We start from the raw sequence: 15434 nt of genomic DNA, 5'->3' as shown, positions 1-15434 counted from the left end.
TTAGAAGTGTCAGAAATGCTCTATATTAGGGTTGACTAAAGTAACCTGACATTTCTCTGTTGCAGGATGGAATGTAATATATATGATTCATAAACCTTAAAACTTGAGGTTCCTTGTACATTAACTTCATCTGTGTCTTTGGCACACAGATAATGCTGCTTGCTCTTGGGAAATGAAGCAGCTGGTGCTAACTATGGCCTCTCTTACAGATGGATATTGATTTCTGTGAACCTAACCCTTGCCAGAATGGGGCTAAATGCTATGATCTGGGAGGAGATTATTACTGTGCCTGCCCTGATGACTATGATGGAAAGAATTGTTCTCATCTCAAGGACCACTGCAAGAACAATTCTTGTAAAGGTACCTGCTGTTTTCCAGAAACTTGTCTTAATGTGTTAGTGATACATCAAAAAGGTAGTATTTCTGGGAACAGCTTAATGCAGAAACATTTTTATTGTACTCACTTGGACTTTGTGGAAGTGAGGCAGCCAGAAGAAATGCTTGTAGCCATCCTAAGTTTTAAAGAGGTAGAGGGTAACTTAAACTTGAACATAGCTTCTAAATTGTGATTAGTCCTAATTTTTGGTTGACATTTTAAAAAGTAAAGACTGAATGGTGATGCAGATTAATCATCTGATGATGTTCTTCTCATTCTTAGTAATAGACAGCTGTACAATAGAAGTCTTCACTAATGCTACCCAAGAAGGAATCCGTTTCATTTCATCTAATGTTTGTGGGCCTCATGGGCGGTGCATTAGTCAGCCAGGAGGGAATTTTACTTGTGCCTGTGAAAGAGGTTTTACTGGAATATACTGTCATGAAAGTAAGTAAGAATTTCTTTTAGATTTTGTTGCTCTAAAACGCTATTTTTTGTTATTAAGCTTTACAATACAAAATGAAACATCAAGGCTTTAAAAAATTTGTGTAGAGCATTGTTTAAGGTGTACTGCTTGAAATCCATTTTTTTTTTTTTCTGGTAACAGTTGTCTTATCTCTGTAGTGGTATATACTTCCTCTGTGAAGGAAAACTGGTTTTAGTCCAACTTGAATGCAAATGTATCTGTACCCATTACCTTTATGTACAGTCTTAAAAGAAGCCATGGATTTTTCCAATATGGGAATGATGCAGAAAGGACAGACACATTAACAGCACAGCTTAGGAGCATGTGTATTGCTGTTCCAGGTATTTTTTTGAACACCTGGATACTTTTGCCAGGTAAACTTAATGCTTTGGTTCAACTTGATATGTGAAAGAAAACGAATCTAGAAACCTTACCAGGCTTGAAAACAGATGTTTGAGTTGTTCTTATGGATGTACAAATGGAGTATAACTCTGCTCCTTTTCCTAGAGACCAAGTATGGATAACTCCTCTAGGTAGGTGAAGACAGGCTATGAGCAATAATTGTTGACTTTGTCATAGATATCAACGATTGTCTTGGAAAACCTTGCAAGAATGGTGGCACATGCATCGATGAAGTCGATTCATTTAGGTGTTTCTGCTCAAGTGGCTGGGAAGGAGAGTTGTGTGACACGAGTGAGTACTACTCAGGGTCAAATATTAACAGTTTTGGTGCACGTTAGTGATGATTGGCACATTAATAATAATGAGGTAGTTTTTCTGTTCTGTAATTACAGACTACTTAGTGTTGTTTTCAGAAGATTTTTGGGTAGCAGCTCTTACATTCCTGTTAAAGGACTTTTAACCTGATTCTTGGTTATAGTACAAGACATCTCAGGAGGAAGAGAATTGCTTTTTTTTCCTGAGAAGCAAAAGTGAATATTCCCTGTTAGAGGTCTACTCACATATTGCTTTTACTGCTTTAAGGATATATACTTTTTAGTACTTCCTGTACATAAAAGTTTGTCCCTTACCCAATCTACTCATACATAGCAGTTTCCAAACTTGAAAAGTTTGCTTTAAGCCAGTTCAAGCTCTAATGTGCTCTCACCTTACTGAAGGAATTTATAATCTTCATATCTATTCCTTTAGTAAGAAAATAATAACTGAAGCCTAAATTTTAACTCTATATCATGAGTCAGTGTTTTGTAGTCTGGGTTCTGTGGAAGCAGGCCTTTACTCTTGCTGCCCTGCCTTGAGACATATTGGGCCTCAGCTGACAGAGAAGTGTACTAGGCCAGTTCATGGTTAAGTTACCTCTGAGGAAACTGCAGTTGGTTCTTTTTGTACTCTGAAAGAAGCTGCTTCTAAAACATGACAAGGACTTGCTGCGATATATTACAGGACAAGTACCAATAAGATATTAAATAAAGACTGATAAGCTTCTGTCAGGTGTCACTGTCAAAAGAGCTTTTTGAATGATCTAGATGAAGTTTGGCCTGGAAAAAATGTTCTACCTATTAAAATGTTTGTCTCAAGTAAGGAGAACTTCCTCTAAAATCCATGTATGTGTTTAATGCATGCAGATGTTTAATATGTATACACATATGTATGTGTGTATGTATGGTTAAGCTATCTAATAGCATTTTCTCTGTGTGTGTTAGACATAAAGCGGGACAGGGAGACTTAACTGCCTCATGTGGATGTCCTGGGTTGGGGCTCCTTTTCCAGGACGTTGTGGTCCCTACTAGAAAGCTTTCTCTGAAGTGCAGAATATGGCTCTTTGGAAAAATAAATCTACTGTGGTGCTCTACTAAGAAGCTGCAGTGAATAATACTTTTTCTCCTAAGCTGTCAAAGAATCTTTCATAATTCATGTTGTTCTGTATTAAATCAGAGGTTTTTTCCTTGCTTACATAAAGATAACCCCATAAAAATTAGGAATTCTCTTCCTAAATAGTACACAGTTTCTTGTCTTTATAAATGAGTATTTTATATTTTCTCATGGCATTGGCTAGGCTGTATCATCTAATTTGAATAACTCTTTTTCTAGATTTCAATGACTGTTCTCCTAACCCGTGTCACAATGGTGGCCGATGCATTGATTTAGTAAATGATTTCTATTGTGAGTGTAAGAATGACTGGAAAGGCAAAACTTGCCATTCACGTAAGTGTTCTTTACTTTGATCTTTAGTTTAGCCAAAGATTTGTTTTCTTTCTTCTCATGAGACAAGAGTTCCTGAAATTTAAAATGAAACAATTGCTCTGAAATAATAGGCATATTTTCATTACCTCTTCCAGTTTCCCAGCAACAAAATGGAACATTTAAAAAATCTGTTCCTTCATATAGTGAAATAGTGTTGTAAGAGGTGCCTTAGATTCAGCTCTTTTGGTTGTTTACTGTGATACAGCAAGTGGAACTATGCATTTCTAGTTCTGTTGCATTTAAATATGAAAAGTAATTTTGTGATTAACATGTACCTGGTCTTAAAATTCAGCAACACTAATGGAAATTAAAACTGCTTTGTTGTGATGTATAGGTGACTACCAGTGTGATGCGAATACTTGTAGCAATGGTGGAACATGCTATGATGATGGAGATACATTCCGCTGTTCATGTCCTCCAGAATGGATAGGAAGCACCTGCAACACTGGTAAGCTTTTTAAATTGTTTACAGATAAAGGCAGAAGATGTAGAGAAGTGTTTAAATAATGCCTGTTTAGTAAATAGGCACACTGTTGTTCTAAGCTGTTCCAGTTGGCTGGTGACTGAGGTTTAGAGTAATTTCTTCCACACATCTGATGTGATACTGATTTTCAGGAAACTGTTCTCTTCAGGCTGTTTACAGGGTCTTTTACATATCTTCTAAGCAGATTTGGATCGCTTGTGTCTTGTCTTCTGTTAGTCTTTGGAGATGTAAAAGTTTTCTTACGAGCTTAGTCTCCTGCTTTGCTTGAAGGTTCATAATTTGAGTAAGTTTGTGACTGAGAAGCTTATGAGTAGGCACACTTGCGAGAAACGAAATGAAGTGGTTCTTGGGGACTTCCAGGGTTACTGCTTGCTGTAGGGAGCTCCTCTTGATCTTTTTGGGGTTTGAATGTAGTCTCCATGACACATTTTTCTGAATATGAAACTTCCATCAGGACCAACAAGTTGAATGAAGGTAACTTAGTAGGGATACTAAAGAGATTTTTAGATACAATTGCAACATTCAATCAAAATCTGAACTTTAACTCACTGTTAAAGTAAGAATGTTGCAGTATTTGAAGGCTACTTAGATAGATGGGGGAAAAACTAGATAATCTCTTTTTATGAAACTTCATGGTTCAATTAAACAATTGAATTGAAATGATGGTGAATGTGAGAGGTGTGATGTGAGAATTTATGGAGTCTTTCAATTGTCCTGTAAGTCTTGCACTGTTGACTTAAATGCTGTTCAGGATTGTGATATTAACATATCCAGATGATAAATACCATTTATTTTCTGTGCTAAATAGAGGTTTTTTTGCTCTTTTCAAAGCTAAAAACAGCAGCTGTATTCCAAACCCTTGTATGAATGGTGGAACATGTGTTGGCAGTGGAGATTCCTTTTCTTGTATCTGTAAAGAAGGATGGGAAGGACGTACATGCACACAGAGTAAGGCTTTTCTCCTTTCTTCCCCTGAATTCCCCTGTGCTATTAGGAGTGTCTGGCACAGAGCTGTTAACTGAAACAAAGCAAGTTTATAGTGTTCACGTGCCAAAATATCTGAATCATTCAGGGTGGGAGGTAGGTAAAGATGATGATGATCAAGGAATGAATGAAGAACTTGTCATGATTTTTTTTGTACCTAGTCTCTGCCAAAATAAAACTTCCAGCCTTTCTACAGAAATACAAATTTTTGGAAATGTGCAGAGAAAAAAAAAAATAAGTCCTTATAGAAATACTAATTTTAATAATGAAAACTATGTAGGAAGGGAGGCAATAGTGTATATTCCATCATTTTCTGTTTAGAAATTAATTACTTTGACATACTAATCCAATTAATTGGTTAGGTGGAGTAAAGCCTGCAACTTCTATTACTGTTGGGGAATTTTTTTTTTTTTTTTTTGGGGGGGGTGTGGTTTTGTTTGTTTGTTTTTTCTTGTGGTGTAACATAAAGCAGGAGTGGGGGAAGTCTAAATTTTAGCTCTGTTTTTGCTCTAAATCTATTATGAAATTACTGTTGTATTGATGTATGCCCCAGTTACCTGTTTTAAAGCTGACCAGTGCTAAATATAAATGCTAACAATGAATTTGGAGCAGTTTTTAATGGGAGAGATTTGTTTAAGAAAGCTGGCGAGTTCCACGTACATTACGTATGAAGTGCCAAAGCAGCAGTAATTCTTTAGAAAGCTTTTAGAGCCTGGTTGAATTACCCCCTGCCAATGCAACTAATACCTTTTTTATTTCTGTTATGTTGCCATCATGCTGCCTATCAAGATTGTGCTGTTGATATATCAAAATACACTGAAGTTGTGAAGTCTGGCATTTGTCAGTCTATCATAAATGTTAAGGTCTGTTAGGTCTAACTGAACTTCCTTGGCAAGTGTGGAAGAAAACGTTTATTTCTATATTGGTCTTCTTTGCTTTCCTGAGCTATAATATAATATATTAGACAATAAATATGCCACTAGTTATGTTAGCTTGTATTTTTCTTTTTTCATAGATACCAATGACTGCAACCCTCATCCATGGTAAGTATGCAAACTTCAGTTCTGTACCTACTGTGAAAATAAAAGTGAGTACTGTAATATGGATGCCCTTTCCAGATTAGAACGCTGTCCAAAAATAATTGAAGCCAACCTGTGTAAAAATCTTAAAACATTTTTTTGCCATGCCTTATTTATTCCTTGGCAGGAAAAAAAAAAGACCACAAAACAATCCTACTTGATTCATGTGAACAGGAAAAAGTATTTAGTGGTGTCTTTGTGCCAGAGTAAATTACTGTGTTGTGAAATGAATGAGACTTTGAACATCTCAAGCATCTGCATTTCAGTTTTAGAATAAAAATTAAGAAATTAAAACCTTAGTTTAAATAATTTTAGATAATATAAAAATGTCCTGCTAGATCAAATATTATGTATTAATGTTTTAAAACAAAAATTTTCTGGAATATGCAATGGGAGTATTTTAAAAAGAAGTTGATATTACAGTTGTAGGGGGAAAATGTGGATGAAGAGAACCAGCTACCTTATCTTTCTCTATCATCCATTCTGATGCAATAACCTGTACTTCATATATTAAAGAAAACCGACCTTGCATAAGCTTAGGCTTTCTCTGTATTCACTTTACAGTGAGGTTTTTATCTCCTTGAGTTCTGTTAATACACTTCCCCTCCTCATACATGCACTTTTATAGGATGTTGCTGTTCTAACAGGTGACTAAGACGTATTGTTTATCTAACATGATGCTTTCTTTATTGATGGGAATAGACCATCCCCCTAAACAGCACCAGAAGGTTTAATTAACAAAGCTTTAATTAGAGACCAATGAAACAATGTAGAAGGCTTATTAAGTAGACTTATATTCTGAATTAGCAAGGACTTTTTAATTGTGTTGTTGAATATTGAGGAAGTACATGAAGAGGGACAATAGAAATTTGCATTTAAACACACCACATGAGAACTGTCATTTTTGTTCATCTTTAGACCAGTGAATCTACCCTGTGAACACTTTTTGTAATAATAGGTTTGTTAACTTTTACAGTTACAATGGAGGCATCTGTGTTGATGGTGTGAATTGGTTTCGATGCGAATGTGCACCTGGGTTTGCTGGCCCTGACTGCAGAATTAGTAAGTACCTGTGTAGGTAAAGACCTCAAAGACTGTACTATTCTGGTGCACAAATCGGAAAGAAAGCCCTGTGACCCTTTTTGCATTAAGTGGGCTAAATATTGAAGCAGAACCCACCTGTCAGTCAGCCAGGTACTGATACTTGTAAATAATGGCAGGTTATTTACCTTTCTTCGTGTCACTAAATGGAACTGAAATGAGTTGGCTTAAAAAGCTTGGATTTTGCTGGATTTTGTTTGACAATTCTGAAGGTTCTGGGGTACTGACTTCATAGAAGCTTAATTAAGTTTTAAGTATTCTTCTTGATAAGTAACTTATTAAAGAAGTTAAAGAAGAATATGGCCAGGTGTCCCATATAACATTAGAAACTGAAATACACTGAGACACCTCAAGTGAAAACAAAAACATCAGGAATGTTGTGCTGGCATGTGAATAACAGAGAAGTGTTATGGTGAAGGTCCTTCAAAGCTATAAAATCTGTTACACTTCTGAAGGAAGCTAGAATAGAACCAAAAGCGCTTTCACAACCACTTGGTATTTTCTGTTGCTGACATGGGTTACAGTTGCACTACAACATTTATCATGTTCGCTTTCTAAGTCCAGTCCTTTAAACACAGATACCATGCATCAGTCAAGAACTGGTGTTTAAACAGTTTTTGAGGGACTAGAGTGGGCATTCATTTACAATGAAAGGAAGCCTTTCAAAAGATGCATTGCAAGGGAATGGTTGTGGTTGAAAATGAAGTAGTTAGTGCCAGTGGCACACAGCTTGACAGGTTGGTTTCTGTTGTCTTTGTTGGTAAACTGTTGCATAAATTACTATTGGTCACTTCCTCAGGATACCAACACATTGCTGTGCATTTGAATGAACTACGCTTCCTTGCCTCTTTCAATAGATTTCTATGCCCAAATCTCTGAATCTTTGAATATTATTTTTTGTTTGCTTGTTTTAGGCTTTTGTGCCAAATGTATGTATTAATCTACTTGCTATTTCATGGTTATTAAGAAAAAGTAACATCAAATGTGTGTTACAAACTAAACTATTACTTCTTCCTTATGGTGAACAGTATGAGAGTCACTTCTTTTGGGCTTTTTTGAGCCAATTCATTGTTCAGTTCTTGCATTGTGATAACTTCCTGAGAGCATGTGCTTTTCTAAGAGGCCTAAATGTCTTGAGATTGGTGCCAGAACAAGATGTGGGACTTAATTTCTGTAGCTGAATGTGGAGAAGACATTAGCACCTTCAACTGTCCAATATCTCTGCTCTGACATGAGTCAGCATATGACTGCTGCTTTGATCACCAGAACCTCAATTAGGGTGCAGTTATGAGAAATCTGTTAGGTTACTGCTGAAATGGTAAAACTGTCTAATTAGTGGATTAATTCTGAAGCTTAACTGCCTTTTGTTTATTAAGAAAGCAGGTATTACCAGATTACATCTCGGTAAAAGTTTAATTACAATGTTCTATGCCCTTGCCATTGAGTTTTACCTACTTTCTATCTAGATATCGATGAATGCCAGTCTTCGCCTTGTGGATATGGTGCCACTTGTATAGATGAAATAAATGGATACCGATGCACTTGTCCTCCTGGAAGAATTGGTCCTAGGTGCCAAGAAGGTATTCCTATATCTACTATCAATCTTTACCCCAAACCCAGTAAGGTACAGTATAGCCCGTACAGAGTTTATGTACAGTAGTCTGATGTGGAAGAAACAGTAGCTAGTATTTTTTTTATTTTATTTAAATTTGTATAGCTTCAGTAACTCGCAGCGGTGAAGTGTCTGAATGAGTGTCTGAATGTTCCCTTCTGGGTTTTTTTCCTAGTGATTGGAATTGGAAAGCCATGCTGGCTTAAGGGAATGACATTTCCCCACGGCAGTAGGTGGGATCAAGAATGCAACAACTGCCACTGTTTGGATGGCCATATTGACTGCACCAAGGTAGGTGTTTTGACCAATTTTCTTAAATCCTTCTGGCTGAAACAAGCTTAGCGTTCTTCATGCACAAGTTAATCTATGTATCCCAAACTGCCTTTAAAAAAACCAAAAAATCTAATGACTTCCTGTAAAAAAATACTTGTGGGATTGTCTCTAATCATAAACTACTGTCCTACTCTCTACCTGCTAGAACAGGCTGTCTAAAAGCAGAAAGGCACTTTTGCAGAAAAGGAAGTATGAACTGAAATGGAATAATGATCTTTGAAAGGATAATGAATGACTCTGCTAAATCTTTGCAAACACAGTTTTAGAGCTCCTAATTTTGTGAAACATTAGTTCCAAGGTAAAGAACATGTAGGCAGGAAAGTTGTTTCAGCAGGTAATAGTTGTCTTTTTGTATTATGCTTCAGAAGGTTTATGAATCGAAAAATGGCAACTTTTGTGTATTTATTATGAACTGTATCCTGGTGGTTGTGACTTAAGAAAAATCAGACTAGCCTAAATGCAGATTGAACATGTTAATGTGTGCTCCAAGCCTTTCAGCTCTCCTGAGATAGGCTTTCTCAGTGGATTTGTGGTACCTGTGCAGCTTTACATCACAGATGTAGAGAGACAAGGTCAGTGCTGCGGACAAGTTGTAAGGCTAAGTGGGTGGCTCCAGATGAGCAGAAATAGCACTTGGAACACTGCCTCACATGATGGTCTCCCACATTTCACTGGAAGCACCAGTTTAAAAGCCTCTAGGTCTTACTATTACTCTATTCAGCCTTAATCTTACTTTGTTTAGCTAGGTGTGCACTGTAGGTTAAAGTTATAACTAAATCTCGCAGTTAGTCATTTAGAAACACTATTTTAGACCCTTTGTGGTGTTGTGATTTCAAGTTTGAGATATCTTCAGAAGATAACAGTATATGAAGGTATCTGGAATCTCAGAAATGTTTGTGTGGTAAATATGGGAAACTTGCCCATATGTGGTGTTTGGTTCTTTCATGGAACAAACATGATTTCTTGCTGACAATTGTGCTTTAAGAAATCCATAAGTACCCAAACTAATAGCTGTATAGAATTACTGTATAGAATCTTCAAGGTTACATCATGAAATGGAGCTGTGTTTGGAGGCTTGCTTACACCTCAGTAACTTGGTACCAGCATACTGTTTTCTTTTGGGAGGGTGGTTAAAACGATGGTGCTTATCGCTGATGTGCATCAGCTCTCAATATCTTCAGTGTTCTGTGGCAAAGATTGCAGTATAAATATTGAAGAGAAATTAATTCTTTTGGAGAGATGTTTCTAGATTATAAAAGCTTAGATGACTAGTTTAAAATAAGTGCTTGAACTTCTGTATAACTCTGTAACGGGGGACAAATCTGTAGCCTCCAAGGAGATATGGCCAGTGAGTGATGTTTTGGGTAATTTTTGCAATTTTTACTCTTTTGTCCATACAATGTATCTTTGTGCAAGAGCAACTCCATCTCCCACTAGGACTGCAGCGGTATTGAAATAGAATTTTTTTTTTCTTTTGCAGTCAATAGTAGATCGTGACCATTTTATGAGAATGGCTTATTTTGATTTGATGCATACACATAATTAACTGCAACAGTACTTTGTTCTTTTTAATTTCTAGGTGTGGTGTGGGAAAAAGCCTTGTCTGTTACACAAACACTGGGATAATTCAAATAACCAGTGTCCCATGGGTCAAGAATGCCGGGAGAAGTATATGAAATGTTTTCAGCCACCATGCACGGACTGGGGAGAATGCAGTGCCTCTGAACCTCTGCCTGCCAATATCAAGTGTCTGCCTAATTCTGGATACTTGGACAATGACTGTGCTAGAATTACTTTAATTTTTAATGGAGACAAAGTCCCCCAGGTGAGGTCAAAGTTGTGACAAGATGTGTAGGAATATGTTTCATGTCAAAGCTTGGAAGATGTTTCTAATGTGATTTTTATGTTGTTTGTTGTTTTAATATTATTTTTTGCCATCATAAACTTGCTAAATTTATTGTTAGACTCTTCCATTGCTATTAATTGTGCTTTGTCCAAAAGGCAAGGCAAAATAAGGGTTTGTACTGAATATTTTATTTTCTTCTTTAAATCTCAAAGAACTACTTTCTCACATTTCAAGATGGGCTCACACTATACTATAGTAGTCATGTAAGAGAAGTTTCTCACCCTTCATTCCAAAACCCTTTTCTTCATTTTATTGCCCTTTCTTGCTGCCCTCTTTGCTGCCTTCATCAGGTCTCAGTAACTGCAAAAACTCTGATGATGCTTATTTTTCTGTACTATTTATTAGCTAAAATAGTCATACAATCTCCTTTGCTTCTAACAGGGTACTACAACTGAAAACATCTGTTTTGAAATCCGGTATTTGCCAGCTACTAGGAGTGTTTCTAGGGACAGAACTCTGATAATATTATGTGATCTGTCTTACTCCACAGAGAATGCAGTGGAAGTTGCTATTGTAAGTATGAGACTTGTATTAACATACATAAGATTTTTTTTTTATTATTATTAGTTTGAGCTGGGGAAGAGGTGATTTAAGCTTGTTTCACTTCAGTGCAGTTACTGCAATCTGTGGCTTAGTCAGACTGCAATGCAATTTTGTGATCTTGTGATTTCCTGTAATAGTTGAAACTGTAGGTTTCATTAATGACAGAAGGCTACTACAACCTCCTGATAAATTACCCTGAAGTCTAATTCAGCTGAAATTAGTGAACAGGTGCCTATCTTGAAGTCTTGGGCTATTGAGCTTCTCAGTAAGGAGCTACAGTTGCAGGTGACTGGATTGAATCTTATGAAGAAGTTTCTGCTGTGCATATGGAGTATGGCTGCTGGAGCTGTTCATGGCAGGGGGGTTGGAACTAGATGATCTTAACTAGATGGAAGTCCTTTGACTGGTCCTTTCCAACCCAAACCATTCTGTGATTCTGTGAAATACATAAGTAGGAAGTGGAAGGAGGTGTAATTTGAGTAGATGAAAGTAACTGTTGCCCTATTGAGGTAAAGACTTCCTTTAGAAGCAAGTGAACCCAATCTCTCAGTGCTTGTGAATTGCTTAATTTCCAAGAGTGAGTTTTTATAAAATGCTTTATCCAGGCAAAAGCTGAATTGTCTGTCTCCGAGTACTGTAAAGAACATGCTGAGCCATGATGCAAAAAGCAGAGTGTATGGTATAAATAGAGCATACTGTTACTAGTCCAAGCTTCTATCTAGATAACCCACATGTCTTGAAGTACTGCATACTATGACTAAGTTTAGCTCAGCAGTATAAGTAACATGAAAGTCAGCTGCTGTTTATTTGAGGTATGCTAGATTATCAAGGCATGTTACGCAGCAGGTCTTGATGCTGCTTCTGCAGTTTGGATAGATCCAGCCATGCTGTTGCTACAGTAAACTTTTTGGGGGTACTATTTGAAAATACTGTAAATTCATCCTAGTGAACTCAATTAAGATGTAGCTGGATTTAAAAAGTAGCTTTCCACAGTTAGACGATTGCAATAACTTCTTGTTTTACCTCTTCTCTCCCTTTAGTCTTTTGTCCCGCATCGAGATGAAGAAGATAATAGTCTCATACAGAATGCTGCTAATATAATAGTAAATGCAATCACTAAGCGGCAAAACAGCACTGTTATGTTGGCAGTAACTGAAGTTAAAGTAGAGACCATCGTTGTTGGGAATTCATCATCAGGTAAGATTCCCAATGCATGCATCCTCTGTGTGTGTTAGCATCCTCTGTCTGTGTGAGCATTTTGTCTTCCCTTACTGTCAGTCTTATCTTTACATGTTGGGGAAAATGATAGGTTGGGTTGCTTATTTAATTAATTGTTATTACTAACTGAAGAGAAAGTGGCTTTAAAATCAAGGTTCTGTGCCTATGCGCAAGTTTAAACTTAACCTCATTTCTTACATAGTATTCCCACCTACCCTTGCCACTATTTTGGCTCCGATTTCCAACCCTATTCTCCAGTCTAAGCATATCTTTCACAAGATCAGAAGCTCTTTTCATGGACTATTCAAATCTTTTCCAATTCTCCTGCGTTAACCTTAACCCAGCCTCACCACTTGACGCTGCTGTGCTGTAGGAGCTGAGACTCTGAAGTAGTAAAAATATGGTGAGGGCAAAGACACATAGTGTGCTACCAACTCTTCTGAAGCACTTATGTATTATTTGCCTTAAAAAGAGTTAAAGATGTGCAATATCTTCCAATAGTTGGTCATATAATGTAAAACTGTTCTGTTTCAACATGTGCTTCTCACTAGTACACAGCTGGTTTAAAAAGTAATGTTCATTTCTCTTAATGAGGATATGATGTGATTGGAGAGACTTTTATCTCTGAATACTGGCTCTCCAAAAGCAATGCCAAAATAAGCAGTTAAAGATTTTGTATGCTTGTGTTCCTCTGCCTGGGTGAGGTGGGAGATGCTCTTGTGGAAGACCTCTGGTAGGCTCAAGTTCAACTAAGCCCAGAGTGGAAATCTTACAATGGTAGGAGGCCCTCCCAACTCCTTGCTAGACCTCCCAAACATAATTTGCTGGAAGGTCTTCCACCCATAGTCCAAACAATTAGTAAATTGCCAGGTTCTACTTCCCTTCTGTTTCCCTTCTAGGGAATGCCTTTCATCTGTTAAAGCCTTTGCAATAGTGATAGTTCTTCAGCTCTCCTAAACGAGTGTACCAGCTTTGTTCTTTACTTGAACTGAAATTGTGTAGACATAAAGATTTAATCTGAGTCTCTGACATACCTCGTCCGCTTTCTTTTGATTCTGTGTTAAAAGCTAGGCCAAAAGGGATGGGGATTACTTTGCCTCCCACCTCAATAAGATTCAAAGATTCTCCTAAGAAAGTGGATAGACTTCAACTTCTTGCAGCTAGGGGTAGAGAATGGTTTCCAGACTCATTATTTTAATGTAGATGCTCAGTACTGACCACTGGCCCCTAGTCCTTTAATTGGAGTTGTTATGAAATAAACTGTAACCTGAACTCTCATGTTCCTTGACTTGGTTTGTTTTCTTGTTAGCCCTTAATTGGGTGAGGTAGGTGGAAACCTATTATAAAATGTGGCATAAAGCCCTATGTCTGTGTTGAGAATCTCATTTCTGTGGGATGCGCAAATGTCTAGATGGGGATAATCATTTAGACACAATTGATTTCCTCTAGCTTTAAGGAAAAAAATATTCTGAATCTGGAATCTTTATACATACAGGAATGGTTTCCTTTTCCTAAAGAAATAACCTGGGTCTGTGTGGCTGGGAGAGCACTAGTGGGGTTTTGTGATTGGAATGTGGAGAAAAGCAATTGCCTCAACTTATTTTGTTTATGCATTGAGCAGTGAAGACTCTTATCTCTAGTGAAAATATTGTGGTGTCTTACTCTGAAGTAAAACCAGAATACCCTAAAGAGTGCATGACTGATTCGGTTACATAGCTCTAACCTGAATTTTTTTTGAGATAGCTGGTACATAAATGTCTGCGGACTCAATGGCAAAGGACTTTTCTTTCTGATATGCAGGACATATTTCTGATGCGAGAGCTAGCTCTTCTAGAGCAATTTAGAGGCATAGTGTACTCTCTTTAGCCTGTCTCCTACAAGGATAGACTCATTTTTTACTTAAGAGTGTTACTGAGTTTTTCTGGGCTGATTAGCATAGGTGCTTGACAAAGAGATGCTGCTCATACAACCAGTTTGTCTGTTGGAGGGGAAAAATCTCCAATGTAACATCATTAAGCAAGGGAAAACTCTGCCTTGGTTTAAGTTGGTAAAGAGCATCTCTAGATGGAATAGTGCATTCAAACAGTTATCGTTGTGCTGTAATGGCATCTTCCTTCCTCCTAAAAATCTTTCTGGTGCTAACCTGTAGTTATGTATGGATACTTCTTTTGCAGAAGTCTAGTGCTATGTATCTAGTTTTATTGACTCAAGTCTTTGATGTTTTATGTGTGTGTTTTTCTTTGCCTTCTAGATTATTTGGTTCCAATTCTTTGTGCAGTATTTAGCATTGTATGGCTGACTTGTATAATCATCTGCGTGTGGTGGACTCGGAAGAGAAGAAAAGAGAGAGAGAGAAGTCGTCCTCCCAGAGAAGAGGGTGCCAATAATCAGTGGGCGCCTTTAAATCCCATACGAAATCCTATAGACAGATCTTACAGTAACAAAGACATTCGTTATGAATGCAAAAACTTCATATCTCCTCAAAAAAGAACTTGTGATGCAGTAGAGGAGTATGTAGAGTATGAGGAAGAGGAGGATGAAGAGGAGGAAAGAGATGAGGAAATGGACAAATTCCTCTCTCACAAACTTGCAAAGCCTTTGCCCACAAAGGCATCTGACACATCAGAGAGCAGTCCAGTAAAGAAACCCCATCAAATAGGCAAAATGGACAACAGATCTGTAAAAAATGTGAATGCATCAAACTTTGAAGGCGGTAGAGACTAACCTGTATTTGGAATGTAGGCAGACTGCCTACACTTTCTGGGGAGGGGAAAAATTGACATCTCCACTTTGCATCAAGGACTAAAAATATCTGGAGTCAAATGTTCATAGTTTCTTTATTTTGCGTAAAAAAAATAAATAAAAATAATAAATAAAATTTATTTTGTTTCTTTAGCCTTGTATAAATTATTCAATGACTGTCAGATGAAAAAAAAAATGAGTAATCTTTGATAGTTGCTATTTTTGTAAAGTTTACTTATAATACACTCGCTGTGTGGCAGAGGAGAGGTTGTATTTTCAATATGTGTAAAGTTTATTACAAAAGACTGTACACTGTTTACAGAATGTATTTCTTTTTATTACTTGCTCTAATTTAATGGTGGCTTTAAAACCTCCTGGTTGAGGAAAT

The 15434-nt window shown here is 37.1% G+C and overlaps 1 protein-coding gene across 1 annotated transcript in view; it reads left to right on the top strand.

Moving 5' to 3' along the window:
• Positions 1 to 15028, top strand: part of JAG2 (jagged canonical Notch ligand 2) — a gene marked incomplete at both ends in the record, with an annotated part of 67970 nt that extends 52942 nt beyond the window's left edge. Inside the window, 14 exons of the mRNA XM_080619023.1 lie at positions 210 to 360; positions 659 to 823; positions 1422 to 1535; positions 2892 to 3005; positions 3379 to 3492; positions 4360 to 4476; positions 5528 to 5555; positions 6568 to 6653; positions 8159 to 8272; positions 8480 to 8595; positions 10217 to 10462; positions 10925 to 11056; positions 12127 to 12283; positions 14556 to 15028. Of these exons, the coding sequence (XP_080475149.1) occupies positions 210 to 360; positions 659 to 823; positions 1422 to 1535; positions 2892 to 3005; positions 3379 to 3492; positions 4360 to 4476; positions 5528 to 5555; positions 6568 to 6653; positions 8159 to 8272; positions 8480 to 8595; positions 10217 to 10462; positions 10925 to 11056; positions 12127 to 12283; positions 14556 to 15028 (2127 nt within the window). The remainder of the gene's footprint in view (positions 1 to 209; positions 361 to 658; positions 824 to 1421; positions 1536 to 2891; positions 3006 to 3378; positions 3493 to 4359; positions 4477 to 5527; positions 5556 to 6567; positions 6654 to 8158; positions 8273 to 8479; positions 8596 to 10216; positions 10463 to 10924; positions 11057 to 12126; positions 12284 to 14555) is intronic.
• Between the last annotated feature and the right edge of the window lie 406 nt (positions 15029 to 15434).

Source organism: Psittacula echo (genome assembly GCF_963264785.1).
Source record: "Psittacula echo genome assembly, chromosome: 5".
Classification (NCBI taxonomy): Eukaryota; Metazoa; Chordata; class Aves; order Psittaciformes; family Psittacidae; genus Psittacula; species Psittacula echo.
This window is presented reverse-complemented; position numbering and strand designations above follow the sequence as displayed.